At 39.3% G+C, this 14,482-nt stretch overlaps 1 protein-coding gene across 2 annotated transcripts; it reads right to left on the minus strand.

The window, feature by feature from the left end:
* Positions 1-83: 83 nt before the first annotated feature.
* GTF2H2 (general transcription factor IIH subunit 2) lies at positions 84-13,626 on the minus strand. 2 transcript variants are annotated; one of them, XM_083817278.1, is made up of 16 exons: positions 13,124-13,622; positions 12,961-13,038; positions 11,753-11,789; positions 10,973-11,059; positions 10,128-10,178; positions 9,599-9,653; positions 8,853-8,958; positions 7,797-7,887; positions 7,553-7,640; positions 6,885-6,992; positions 5,617-5,680; positions 4,650-4,753; positions 1,293-1,395; positions 957-996; positions 467-574; positions 84-387 (listed from the first exon to the last, which is right to left on the minus strand). In XM_083817278.1, exons 1-16 carry the CDS (start codon positions 13,177-13,179, stop codon positions 328-330), a joined length of 1,236 nt encoding a protein of 411 aa, XP_083673404.1. In that variant the 5' UTR covers positions 13,180-13,622; the 3' UTR covers positions 84-327. The 2 variants fall into 2 exon arrangements, with proteins under 2 accessions (XP_083673404.1, XP_083673405.1); XM_083817279.1 differs by lacking the exon at positions 957-996 and having other exon boundaries at positions 84-574; positions 13,124-13,626.
* Between the last annotated feature and the right edge of the window lie 856 nt (positions 13,627-14,482).

Consider the following 14,482-nt stretch of genomic DNA (forward strand, 5'->3'; position numbering starts at 1 on the left):
TAATTGCACAGAAACGTCTTTGTTAATTTTTACAAAAATATTTTGCTCTATAGAACTTAACAGAATAATTCACCATCCACTGAAAACAATAGATAAAATTTATTTTCAGGGCTTCTTTTTTTTGAACGAATCAAACACAAATCATCACGTTAAAATACAAACCAGTTTTATCACTTTTACATTTACAAATGTACACGTTACCAACAATAACACTCAGAAAAACTCAGAACTTTAAAAATAAATCAGATACAGATAATTCAGGAATATATTAAAAGTAAAAATCATTAATACATTAAGTAAAAACAAAATTTGCTCTCAAACCCATGTTCATCCTTCTGTAATCATCCAGGCCTTTCTTGTTCTGAGGCACCTCACTGAAAGCCAAGGCTGAATAAACAAAATGGATTTACACAAGAATGAAACTGACATGACAGTCTTTAAAAAAGAGACGACATCATACACATACCGGAGCAGGGTGCTCATGAATACAGCCAGGACAGCAGTGCAGAGAATCATGAACAAACATGTCGCACTCCACGCAAAATGCATTCTGGCATACTTTACATATATAAACCTGTGTGGAAAAGATAGAGAAATAAGTTAAATTAGAAGAAAATTACAGCGCTATAGTAGATCAACAGTTGCCATCAAGACAACTTGCACAACAAGATTGCATCACAGAAAACCAACTGAATTAAGGTGTCTGAGACGCTGAGCTTGAGTCATTGCAGAAGCTTCCAAATGCTTGGAGTAGAATCTTATTTATGCAAGTTTAGGAAATCCCTTCCCACACTTGTATAGCCTTTGCAGTCTAAAAGGCATGACTATGACAGAGAACTCTACCATCAGAAAAACTTTCCCAAGTATTTTTCTGGCCTTCAGAAAAATAGTCAATAGGATTATCTCTACTTGTGACACATCTCAGTGCAAGTTCCAATGCAGTTCAACATACTTACATTTTGATCTTTGATTTCTCCATGGCAGCCTTGACAATACCTAGAAGAAAAATTTTGGTTTTTAACTGAAAAAAGTAACAAGATTATATATAGTGGTGTTTAAAAACATCTTAATCATACATAATAACCATTAATAGAAACTATTTCGGCCATTCAACTGGATACACAGGGTAACTGCTAATGGTAACTAGAAACACTTCTTGCCAGAGGTGACCAAAAATCACCAAACATTCAAAAGTGTCTCCAGCAGCATGAAAGCTACTGCAAGATATTCTTACTTCTGTGAGGAAAAACAAAGATACAGTTTATATTATCACAATCATAAATTTTGAGTACCGTTCTCCCTGATATTCTTCCAGTGGAATTTCCTGAAAGGCATCCAAAGGGAACAAGTGATGGTAAGATCGAGCTAGATGAGGTGCAGACACTAATGTAAGACCTGCAAATAAAAATACATTGCTATTATTATATGAGAAAATTTACAAGTAATGATTCTGTTTTGTTGAGATTTCTGATTAGAAGGTTTAAGTCAATCTTCAGAAATATATTTATAACGCAGAGCTGAAAACTTAACAAGTTTCTCATCTCCATCTTAAAAACAAAATGCAATCATAGAAGAGTCTTCCAATTAATTCTAGTTGCAGAATTCATCATTGGCAGTGATGGTTCTGCTGTACTAGATAACCAGTCAATATGGTGCCACACTACAAGGTAATACTGCAGCCTGCTATAACACTGGCAAAGCATGCCATAGGCCTATTCAAGCTAACACAGTCTTATAGTGGAGCATGAGCTAGCCTAAAATTCTTTGTCACCCACTCACACATGGAATAAACTTTCAGGTTATTGTTCTGATGACTGCTGCAGTTGTGGAGAATATCTTCCTGATATAAAGAATTTCTGAGTTACACTATTACGTTGCTGAAATGAAACTAATGTTGATACCAAAATTTTCTGTAATATATGGAGTAATAATTCGTGTCAAGAAGATGGTTGTTGATAATAAAGAAGGGGGAGATGTGGGAGTGTGGCCATGGGGGTCAACAAGCCCCATGGTTAGTGATAACATCAGACTCTTACGATGAGGCCATCAGGAATGTAAAGAGTTTAGAGGGAACAAAGAAGGGTGATTCAGGAGATGCCTTGCCATCTCAGGTTGCTTCTTCTCCCACCATTAAGGCATGGAAGTTGCTGGGGGTTTGCTGGTTGCCGGGCAAAGTTGTTTGACCAATGAAGAGTTAGTGGAAAAGGACTGCTGTGGGGCGAATAGTATAAGGGAGCCTGTTCTCAATATGGGATGCAACACGATATGATGAAGTTCTGTCATCAATAAAGTAGTAGCAGTTACTGATCCTAAAAGAACCCTGGTGTCCGTGTGGTCATTATGCCACAAATGGCACCCAAACAGGGACCCGAAGAAAACAAACAGGGACCTGAACAACAGGAACAGGGACAGGCTAACAGAACAGGGACCAGGACAGGAACAGAGACATTGATCGCCTGATGAAGATAGGTTCGGCCAAATTCAGCAAACTGCTCAAAGAAGCTCATATAGAAAGTTGCTGGAAATAGACGCACCGGAGCTGGAAGGAAGCTCAAGCTGAGACAAATGGACCCACGCATACAACTGCCCTTTGCTGGCCGAAGGTAAGCAGTTGCGTGCTATGGGGAATCATATGTCCTTAGAAACAAAGACTGTCCTGGTAACCTTACAGCTTATTCCCTTTATTAACAATCAGACAGTTTATGATCTTGAAACATGGGACCAAATTGAGGTCAAGGTGTGGGACTCGGCTACTAGAGACGACAAGGTTGCGGTGGGATTGCTTGGCACCTGGCGAGCAATCTCTGAGGCCTTAAAGAGCCATGTGCCACCACAATCAGAAACCTGTGGTTTGCCAGGTAGTGATGGAGCTGCGGGCTCGTCCACTGATCCTTCTGCTACACCATCGGCCCCCCCCGCCGCTACAGCCATCGCAGGCCTTTGCTGTTACGCCCCCTGGTGACCTGAACGTTCCTTTTGGTCCGGGCCCTGAAAAGGAGCCAGATCTGTTTCCCTTCGATCCGGGAGGAATAGGATACATAAGGCCCGAAGGCCAAGTTGCTTAACAACTTAAAGCGCGACATATTTTACCCACAACTAGCCCTGGAACTCTCCGGTGTTTGTAATCAAGAAAAGGAATGGAAAATGGAGACTGTTACATGATCTGAGAAAAATTAATGAAGTCATGGAAGATATGGGAGCACTTCAACCAGGATTACCAACTCCAACTATGCTCCCCAGTCATGGACACTAATAATAATAGACTTAAAGGATTGTTTGTTAAACACTTGCCAGAATTCGGAAAACTTTGCCATGTTTATGTTTCAATTGATACCTTTTCTGATTGTACATATGTATAGGCGTATTCGGGTTTCTTATGAATATGTAAAAGCAATGTTCTATATATTTAGAAAGTTCGATGGGTGTGTGTGCGTTTTGGTAGAGCGTAGACTCCCTGCACACCCAGCGCTGTTTACTTGCCTTTTATAAATATTACTAAATTCAGATTGAGTTGTATCTTCATTTATAACAATTCCAAACTAGAATTATTTCACCCTGTTGCCAAATACAGTATCTTGATTAGACTTATCATGTTTTAGTCATATGCCTGTGGAAGTTAACAGGTGGATAGCTATTGCTCACATAATACTACTACTACAAAAGATGCTAATCCTTCCTCCCACCCTCACTGAGCAGGGACAAGCACCACTGTTTGCAGTCTGTTAAGCTTTGCAAGGCTGAATGGCTTTCTTTGATCCTGATTAAACAATACAGTCACTATGACAACCTACTAGGTGGGAAGCACCTGCTGTACTGGAGGAGGCATCCTGAAGAGGACACCTATCTTGCAGACCCTGTTTTTCCATGTAGTTGGCCAGTGAGGAGAGTTTTTGCTTTTCCTTCCTCACTCCATCATCCCCTCACTCCATCTGCCAACTCCTTTATGTTTATTTTCCCCGAAAACAACTCCTGCTATTAAGGTGGCTGTAAGCCATCAGTTACAGATCTTGCAAGTAAATCTTGGTGTGTATAAACCTCCCTCAACATCCTCCATACAACAATCTCATCTCTCCCAAAAATGTGAATGACAGCTTGTCAGTTACTTGGTCAATCCAGGCAAATAACAAAATATCTGTTACTCACTGATGTGAGGGCAGTAAAACACCTACGACTTACTATGTTTTGCTGTATTTGTGTACAACGTATGCTCATTAGCAAGTGTTTCTGGTGTTCTTGCCTTTCTCTTCCATCATCACCTTGATCCCAGAAATCGACAACAGCAACAACAATTGATACAACTATTGCAGACATATATTCTATGAAATTTAACATAAGATACATATATGCTCCATCTAGGCTCTTCCTTGTCAGTATCAATTTTACACACACTCTGGAATTCAGAAACAGGCACATGAACAACAGAAGATTATTTACTGTTACCTGTATGATAAAGTTTTATTATTACAGGCATAGTCCCTCGTATGTACAGGAAAGTCCCTTGTATGAAGCTGAAATCCCAGGACACAAATGAAGGCTTCTTAAGCTAGAACTGTCCTTTATTTGCCAAGTTCAGTTAAATTTCTCCACCCCTTAACTCTTAATCACTAACACATAATGCATCTATCTGCTCACCTGCTCTTGTTACTCACCACAGATTTTGCACTCCACAGGAAGTTCAGAGTATTTTGCTCTGCACTGGGGACAGAAGTACCCACCCAGCGTAAGACCTGGCTCACTGTTGTTTTCCAATTGCCTGGAACAAAGACAGACAATTAAATATGTAAGAGAACAACCTGATGCTACGTAACTGAAAAAATGTATGGTTCTCAAAACAAATAGTTTTAGCAGTTACTGTAGCTTTTGTACAACACTTTCAAGTGTATGGAAGTGTCAGAAAACTACTAATATGGGTAAAATATCAGTAATCACATTTTCCCATGGAAACAGAACAAAGACCAAAATTTTCCCATGTAAAAGAGTCAATAAAACCTTATAAAAAAGGTATTCAAGACATCCGTATCAATATTCCTACTCGCCTCCCAACAGCCTGTACTGACTTTAAGATGTACATTAGTACCTATTCTTTCAAAGAGCAGACCGTTTCCTTCTGAAAATTCAGACTCTCATATTATCCTTGAAGACTATGATTCCTTTCATTAAGAGCACTGGCACACCAAGCAAACAAGGCCTCTGTTTTAAATTTTCCTTTTATGTCACCTCGGTAAATAAATAAAAAACTTTATTACAGATGATACCCTTCTTTATCATTGTTGTATCTTTATAACGATATAAATATTTGAATTAATAAATGCATTTAAAGTTGGTAGTACAAATAAATGTACCTAAAAACCATTTACTATCTTAAAAAAAATCTAAATGCAAATTTTATAAAAAATATTTTAAAGAAAGAACTATGGCCACAGTGGATGTGCAAATAAAAGCAAGATTTCTACTGAAAAGTCACAACACATTACTTGCTAGTCCTTTTTCATGTTATTTTGCATTATTTTCACTGAAAATCAGATTTGCTAAATATGGCTAAGTATATTCAAGTATGACTTGAATTCTAACCTAGAATTCTAATCAGTTTATTGAATTATAATCAAATCTACTTACGCCATGCTGAAGGATGGCTTTGCATCTTGATCAGAGAGGGAAGCAATAGTGTGCTGAGGAAAACCTGAAGAAAAAAGTCTGATTTCAAACATAAAAATAATATTCCATTTTCTTATGGTAATGCAGAATTTCAAAGATTATCCTAAACACTTAGTGAATCTCTTTTTTTGTTCGTTGTTATAGGAAGCAAGGCACTCTTACCAGGGAGCAAGTTTTCCTAACATTCTCTACCTACATTCACCAACAAATCCTTTATTTTCCCCAGCTGTAAAAAATGAAACAGCTTTTCATAAACTTTATATTAACTGAAACTCATTGGAGCCAGTTTTTGAGTAACAGTTAAAAAAGATAATGTACAACAGTAGGAAAGCAGAAAGAGCACTACAAGAATGTTTGCTTGAACAGTGATTTCTTATTAAGGCAAAAATACTTTAATATGCACACACCAAGAACATATTCTTCTTCCAAGTACAGTATGATGACAGATGAGACTATAGCACTTCACAGAGGCTGTAGAAGACACTGGTCTTTCTATGTCAACTATTTTTTTTTTTTTTTTACAGATCATCTCAAATAGCCAGATTATTTTCACTACTTACTAGGTTTTATTTCCAAAGAGTAAATTGCTTCAGTATTTAAATCTATGTATAAATATATTCTTATCTATGAAAATGCATGGATGAGAAATTAATGCTCTAATCAGTCGTAATAGTGTTGCTATTCTAGTTTAACTCCAGGCTTAAATTTATTGAGAAATACATCAGGAGAAGAAAAGGCACCTAATCCATTTGTTGAAAGAAAGACCACCACAACAGTGGTCCTAACAAACTATATACTACATGTGCAAATAGAAGGGTCTTGCAGCCAATTAATGGTTGCCTTGTACAACCATTAACCTTCTGTAAAGGTTGCCTTGTGCAGGGGTAAATACTGAGGGAGAATAAAATACAGTTTTTCATCATTTTCTTTTAAACTTTATATTCACACCAGTTACTATACAGTCAGTGTTATTTCATCTTATTGCTTCCAACTGCAGTTGCATAATTTGTCTTATTTGTTCTAATTATTCTCTTTATTTAAATGCTTATTACTTTGTAGGAACAATATTAAGTAAATAAAAATCTACTTAGCAAAATAAAAGTTACATTTAAAAAATGTGCAAAAAAATGAGCAAAACCATTTGTTTTGCTTTAAAACAGAAAATACAAGGGCAGAAAAAGACAGATTTACAGATCTTGCACCAGGACTGCAACAAAACCATATCCTACCCATTCGAATAAGGGAGCACTCGGAACTTGAACTGGCAGGTGGAGGACTAACATGATGCATTAGCAGTTCCTTATAATGACTTTCATCTAAAATAACATGGTATGTTCCTGTCATGAGGAAAGAAATGTGTTACTCTCATATTATGACCAGGTAAGTAATGCAAACATATTCTACAAATAACAGAAAACAACAACTTACGTACAAAGACAACTCAGAAAAAAAAAAGATTTTTATTTTTTTTCTTAAAGAAATCTGAAAAATAATCTTGGAAATCCTTCTGAAAATAAGTTTTAAAACTAATACATCAATGTTTACTTACAGGGCCCTTATTATTTTCGTCAACATTACTCTGTAGTAATTATACTGTAAGAGCTACTTTTTTAGTAACTGATATTAACATGTTGCACTAAGTTCCACATCTTACAATTTTATAGGTAGAAGCCTGCTTTAAGACACATTTCTTCTCTCCACAGATACATCTAGCAGCTTGTATTATTTCACTGAATACTATCCTTCACAGATTTGAGAAGCCCTTAAATTTTCTGCTAGCATGACAGAACATTCATTCTTTAACGCCAACATGCACTGAAGAAAATTACCAACTAATCACTTAATTTTGATTTTAAACTTATTTTATTAGTATAACTATAAAACTTCAGATACATACCACCAGTTTCCCGGGCAAGCACTGTACAAACTCGAACTTCAGCACTTAGACTGATGACAGACACTCTGATCTTAACTGCTTTTAAACACTTCATGTGGAAAAAGAAAGAATAATCAAATTCGTATGCTGAACAATAAAGGTTAGAAGTTTTAAACAAAAACTTACTGGTGATGACACTGCAACTGTCTGTTTTTAGTCTAACAGCTTGGAGGTTCAAAGTAGTAGCCAAACTTCACTTCTGTACCTTAACTAGATCATAGATGTTGGTTGGATCACATGTTGTCAGACTGCTGAAGACTACCAAAACCTCTCTGCTTGTATGTCCTGGCATGTGCCTAAAGAAAGCATATGGTTAATTGAATTCTGTACACCACGCTATATGTATGCTAAAGTTTCCAAGGACTTCAATGTACTAAAGTCAGAAGATGACATGATAGGAAGTTGCCTATAAACTAAGAAAAACTTTTGTAAGCTCCTGAGCACCAGAGTTTCACTTTCTAAAACCCAAGACTTTCTCTAATATACAAGATTTGATTATGTAATTGTTATCAAATTGTTTGTGCTAATGTTTAAGTTATCCCTGTACCTTATCCGTACTCTCACAGGTTAAATTAACCTCCACACTAGCACCACTGTAGTAAGTCTTCCTAACTTCTTAAAAATCTCTGATCAGTTTATAGATGTAAATCTATTAACTCCTTTCTTTCCTCTTACTTCTTAATTGAAAACTCTCTTTCAACTAGTCCTTCAGATCATTTTTGTGACATTGACTCACACAGCAAATAAAGTTTGTAAATCTAACCTACTTAAAGGTCTACTTTTCTGAAGTCTGTCAAAACTTCTACCAGATTCAAACTTATTTATTTTAGTGGTCTCTTACCATTATTAATCCCAAACTCTGCTGTCTCATTCCTTAGCTCTCTCGTAAAAATTCATTGCAGGGTCTTTCATCCCTATATTTATACACAACCTAACATCAACTATTTCTTTCTAAAATATTGTTGCTTCCTGTAAGAAGCATATCTCTGAACAGAAATGTCTTGTGTTAGAAAGTTAAATATGCTATCAGCTTACAAGTTATCAGTGAGTATTCTAAGACGATGTAAAGCCACCTTTTAAAGACTCATGCCAGTACAATGCAAGAAACTACTTCTAAAGAACAAACAACATCAAACGTGAATAAGAACAAAACAAAAAAACACAATAAAAAATTGTCTCTGTCCCCTCAAAAATTCACAATCAGCATTATAATGACTATGGGAAACAAAAAACAAACACAAAAACATGTTTACAAACTAACTTTAAAGTCTGCATGGCCAAATTTAGGGAATTATATAGAGACGGCTCTCCATGGCAGTTCATATCCACTGCTTTCTTCAGAGCAATTATGTGCTTTTTTGAGTTACCTGTGAGCGAATAAAACAGTTCAAAGTAATGTGTTAAAGGAATTTATGTATTTAAACTTTATATTTTATGAGCGATGAGTATATTTTATGAGTTTTATAAGTATACTTGTACAGAAACAGTTTTCAAACTATGACTTCAAAGTCTATCCTTAGAATTCGACCTCTTGATCAGAATGTGGAAAACAATGTATCAACAAAAAGACATTTACTCCACAAATATTCAATTGCTAAAAACTTTAAGAAGCCAAAGAGGAAGAAAATCATTGTATATTGCTAAGCGTTTCACATGAACAAAAAATCACAGTGAAAACTGTCTCACAAAGAGTAAAATGAGTTCTGCCTCCATTGAAACACTGTTATCCTCAAAGTAACTTTAAGCACTAAGGAATTCTCCAACTCTTCAATAAAGTTGCTCGAGTTTTACAGGTAGATAAAGAGACAAGATTTAAAACTACATCTCTGAAAACACATAGCTTGCTAGTGACAGAAGGCAGGAACTCAAGAAACCTTGCTTCATAACATCCTGTCAAATCTCAAGAAATGCACAGATGTCAACAAATACAAAATTAATCAATGGGTTGAGAAATTAACTATACTGACAACAGATCTTAAGTTTTTTAAAAAGATAACACATCCCTACCTGAAAGTTCTGTCATTTTTTCAGCTCTTTTACTCTTGGTTACAATTAAGCCCATCTGGAGGGGGAAACAAAAAGACAGAACTTTTCTTAATGAGTTTAAAAATACATTGATTTACAACTCTGCTATGTTTTGCTTCATACTTCTTTATAGATCAACAATTATTTAACTACACAAGCTTTCCTGAACGTGTAACAGCAACACCACAACGCTATGGATCAGTTAACCCATGTTCCTGTACTTTCAATTTACTTTTGCAACAAGGAACGTTTTTTTTTTTTTTTTTTTAATTCCAAATATCTGAAGTAAAATATAATTGAGACTTCTGTGTTAGGATTTATGTTTAGGAATGTAGGAAAAGAATAGATGGGTTCTTACTTCCACTGGTTCTTGCAAAACCAATAATTTCATTAGACTGATGATAAAAGAGTGGAAAGTAACCTAGCAACTGAAAAGTTTACTAGAGAATATTAAAACTAAAAGTAACTTTTACAGATTTCTGTTACCTGTTTCTTGCATGGTTGTACTCACCTGACTAATAGGATTTTGGTCAAAGTACTCTTCAACAAAATATTCCAGTAACTATAAAGAAAAACTGAGACTGTTAAAAACAAAATACAGTTTTGCTTCACATATACTAAGTAATTGGTAACTGCAAAACATTCAGTATTGCTATTTTTTTTTAATTGGGAAAAAGCCCATCCCTTTCACTTTCTTCCTTTTGCCCAAGCCTTTCTACCCTTCTCCTTCCTATGTTACCTTTGTAAAGTAAATTTGTTTCATATGCTGAAGCTCTAGATCAGTGTTTGTTCAAACGGAGGTTTAAGATATACCAAAAAGCATAAAACTGTACAAAATCTATAAAACAGAGGAGTTTAATGGTTTGTATTATGACTTTCTCTAATGACACTGTGCGTGCAGTTCAAGCCCTATACAATCTGAAGTAGCAATCCAAATCCTGTCTAAAATCCATTCAAATCAGAATTTATGAAAACACCATGGTAAGAAAAAAATTCTGAATGTATAATGAAAGCATGTTTGTTCTTCTTCCATTCATTATTACAGACAACATTTCATCTTAGCTACCACACTGCAGAAGTGTTTTACTGTTTCTGCTGTATACTCCTGCAAGGCACACTAATGTCATACAGCTTTTGCTATTCAAAAAAACAAAGCCAAACTGCCCTAGGAAAATTACAGGTTAGCAACAAAGACAAGGGAAATAAACAGTAGGGATGAGAGGAGAGATAAGGCTATGTAAAAAAAAAAAAAAAAAAACAATTGCAGGAGGCTGCCTTTCTTTTAAACGCAAAATGGAATTGATTTACATAGAAACAGTAGATTAATAAAGAGAAAAAATTTCTGTATGGAAATACCTTCAAAGTGCAGGTAAGTCTGTTTGGTTTTAAATCCTGGTCCTCCATAGTCCTTGATCCATCAACAACCACATAAAGGTGACGCATCTGCATTATCAACATAAAATGTTAATTCTACATCAGGTTCACATTTTAACAGAAGGATCAAGTTTTACTACTCACAGAACAGATATTTAAATGAACAGTTCATTATTTTATTTACTTAGAAAAGCAAGAACTTCCTCCTTCAAACAGGGAAAATTTAGAACAGAGCTGAACCACTACTTTTAGGACTATACCATAAACAGCAACTGAAAAAAGTCATGCATTTTTCCATTTCTCCTTTGAAACGAAACAAAAGTCCATCTTGAAAAACACCCACCACTCTTTATCTCTGAAAATAAGCGACAAAATAAGCATAGTTTGCACACATTTAATCTCTTTAACTGAAGACTTCAGTGTTGCATCACACAATAACGTCATCTACAACTCATTAAAATTACACACGTTTTTTCACATGGAGAAAATTCAATTGAGCAAGTGTTTGCAACCTGACTGCAGCCACAGAGCACACCCTGATACAGCAGTGAACACACCACACCTCAACCACCAAAGTTACTGATGCTTCACACCCCACGCTGCCACTGAGCACCAAAAAGTGTTTAGAAAAGACTGCATGATGGAGAATGCAAACTTTGGTCTCAAGCACATTAAGTCAGCAAAAGCTACTTCTAGTTAGGCATACCACCTCTACTCAGGCAGTTTTGGACTCAAGACATTCAAGGCAAGACATTAACATACCATTCCCAGTCGAACTTGTCCATGGTGTTCGTACAGTCTATTAAAACACACAGAAAGTTATGTAAGCTGCAAGTGAATGAGTAGCGCCTAAAAAAAACTCTGAAACAAATCCAACACTGGAGTTTGGGAAAATATAAAGCAACCATAAACCATGGACACTTACTTCCATTGAAAAAATGCAAAAGGTGAAATTATAAAGTCAACCATTAATTATAAACTGATTTCATGCCTCTCAAAAAATAAAAATAAAAATAAAAATACAGTTCTTGCCACGAGGTTTAACTTTGAATTTTTTACATGGCATTGAATACTTTAATGTAGCCTGAAAAAAAAACCTCAGATTTTATCTAACATTTTTTTCTGAGAAATTTAAACAAAAATCTGATACCATCATACCAACAAACAGCTTGAAACATGTTTTGTATATTAAAAAAAACTTCGAAGGATTTTCTCTAATCAATCCAATTACTGCAATAACAGAATGCTCAGGTTGGAAGGGACCTTAAAGATCATGTAGTTCCAATCCCCCGCCATAGGTAGGCATGCCACCCACTAGATCAGGTTGCTCAGGGCCTCATCCAACCCGGCCTTGAACACCTCCAGGGATGGGGCACCCACAGCCTCTCTAGGCAACCTGTTCCACTGCCTCACCACCCTCTGTGTGAAGCATTTCCTCCTAATGTCTAGTCTAAATCTACCCTCTTAGTTTAAGACCATACCCCCTTATCCTATCATTATCTACCTGAGTAATGATTCCTTCTCCATCTTTTTTATAAGCCCTCTTTAGGTACTGAAAAGGTACAATGAGGTCTCCCCAGATCCTTCTTTTCTCCAGACTGAATGTCCCCAGCTCTCTCAGCCTGTTTTCACAGGAGAGCAATCACAAAGCTTTACACAGTGTTCCATCAGAGTAAGACCTGACCTTTCAGCTAGCACACATCTGAAGTATCTAGCATAAATGCATTCAGTCTTAGAAAAAAATAATAATGAAGATAAGATTAACTATTTTTCTTCTTGATTGACAGGCACAGTCAATCAATAGCAGGTCATAAGCAGGAGTCTAGAGGCCTGAATGCAAGAGGCCACAAGCATGTTTGTCAGGCACGCTGACACCATCTACCCCGCAGACCCCATTTCAGAACGAGTACGTCCTTGCCAGGGCCAAAGCAAAAGTAGCACTTCAGGCATGCCTGGGGCGATACCAGTACCTTTTCCTCTTTGCCTTGAACAGAATGTCCTCGATGGTCGCTTTCAGCGATCCCGATTCGTCCTCCTTGAGGATCTCCCTGCACAAAACAGCCGGTGCCTGAGCACGAGGGAGGCCTCCCCCGTGCTCCCCGGGGCCGGGAAGGCAGGGAAGGCAGCACCCACCATGTTCTCTCGTAGCCTCCTTCCCAGCGCTTGGTCCTTTCAGGCTCCTCATCCATGGCCGCGGCCCTGCCCTGACAGCACGGCGGGACGAGGAAATGCGGGCACGTCTGCCGCCGACAGAGACGCCTCTGCGGAGCGGGCTGAGGGGGCTGTGGAGACGGGACGGGACGGGGCAGGACCCGAGGGTGCCCCGGGGACGGGTGCGAGCCCCACCGCACCTCACGCTCCACCCGCCACCACCCTCCGGCCGCGCACGGAAGCGCCACCCCGCTCCCCTCCGCCGCGGTGCCGCCGCCGGGCCCCGCCGGCCGCCGCCCGTGCCGCGCATCGACCGTTCCGGCGGACTTTCCCCCGGGCTGTGCCTTCCCCTAAACCCCTTGGGGCAATGTCAGCGGCCGGGGAAGGGTCCCGGCGACCAGGAGAGGGGCGTTCCGCAAGCACGCCTCTGTCCGGCTGCCGCCGGCCCCTCTCGCCGCTGTGCGCTGCTGGCGGGTTTCTTGCAGTGAGCTGAGCTGTCAGTGCGGGCAGCTGGGGTGGTTTGCCCAGATGGGCAGCCGAGATCAGCCACAACCGCTCTCACTGCCTCTGCTCAAAGGGAAAGGGGAGAAAATGCGGTGGAAAGGGCTCAGGGGTTGGGATAAGTACAGGGAGATCGCTCAGCAGTTATCGTCACAGGCAAAACAGACTTAGCATAGGGAGATTAATAGTTTATTACCTACTACTAGCAAGCTAGTGCAGTGAGAAACTAAAAGCAAAGTACTAACACATTCCCCCCATCCACCCTCTTCTCACCATCCACCTCCCCCACAACCGGTGCAGGGGAACAGGGAATGGGGGCTGCAGTCAGTCCCTGATGCTTCATCTCCACCACTCTATGGTCGCTTTCTGCCCCTGCTCCCCGTGGGGTCCCTCCCACGGGATGCCGTCCTTCCTGAACTGATCCTGCGGGGGCTGCCCACAGGCAGCAGCTCTTCAAGAACTGCTCCCACACGGCTCCGTACCGCGGGGTCCATCCATCCCCCAGGAGCAAACTGCTCCAGCACGGGTCCCCCACGGGTGGGCGGCAGCTCCCCCCAGACCCCCTGCTCCTGCGTGGGCTCCTCTCCACGGGCTGCAGCTCCAGCCCGGGGCCTGCTCCTGCGGGGGCTCTCCATGGGCCGCAGCCTCCTCCAGGCCACATCCACCTGCTCCACCGGGGGCTCCTCCACAGGCCGCAGGGGAACTTGTGCTGCGTGCCTGGAGCACCTCCTGCCCTCCTGCTGCACTGCCCTTGGGGGCTGCAGGGCTGGCTCTCACCCCTCTCTCCCAGCCACTGTTGCACAGAAATTCTTTCTATTCCTTAAATCTGTTCTCCCAGAG

The sequence above is a fragment of the Anser anser genome, assembly GCF_964211835.1.
Source record: "Anser anser genome assembly, chromosome: Z".
Lineage (NCBI taxonomy): Eukaryota > Metazoa > Chordata > Aves > Anseriformes > Anatidae > Anser > Anser anser.

What these genes read in the sequence shown, in the direction of transcription:
- GTF2H2 (XM_083817279.1), bottom strand. Translation starts at nt 13,179, where the DNA reads ATGGATGAGGAGCCTGAAAGGACCAAGCGCTGGGAAGGAGGCTACGAG. An exon ending in GACTTACCTGCACTTTGAAG is followed by an intron (nt 10,179 to 10,972) that starts GTATTTCCATAC and finishes TTTTCTTTATAG; the next exon opens with TTACTGGAATATTTTGTTGA. An exon ending in ACCAAAATCCTATTAGTCAG is followed by an intron (nt 9,654 to 10,127) that starts GTGAGTACAACC and finishes TTCCCCCTCCAG; the next exon opens with ATGGGCTTAATTGTAACCAA.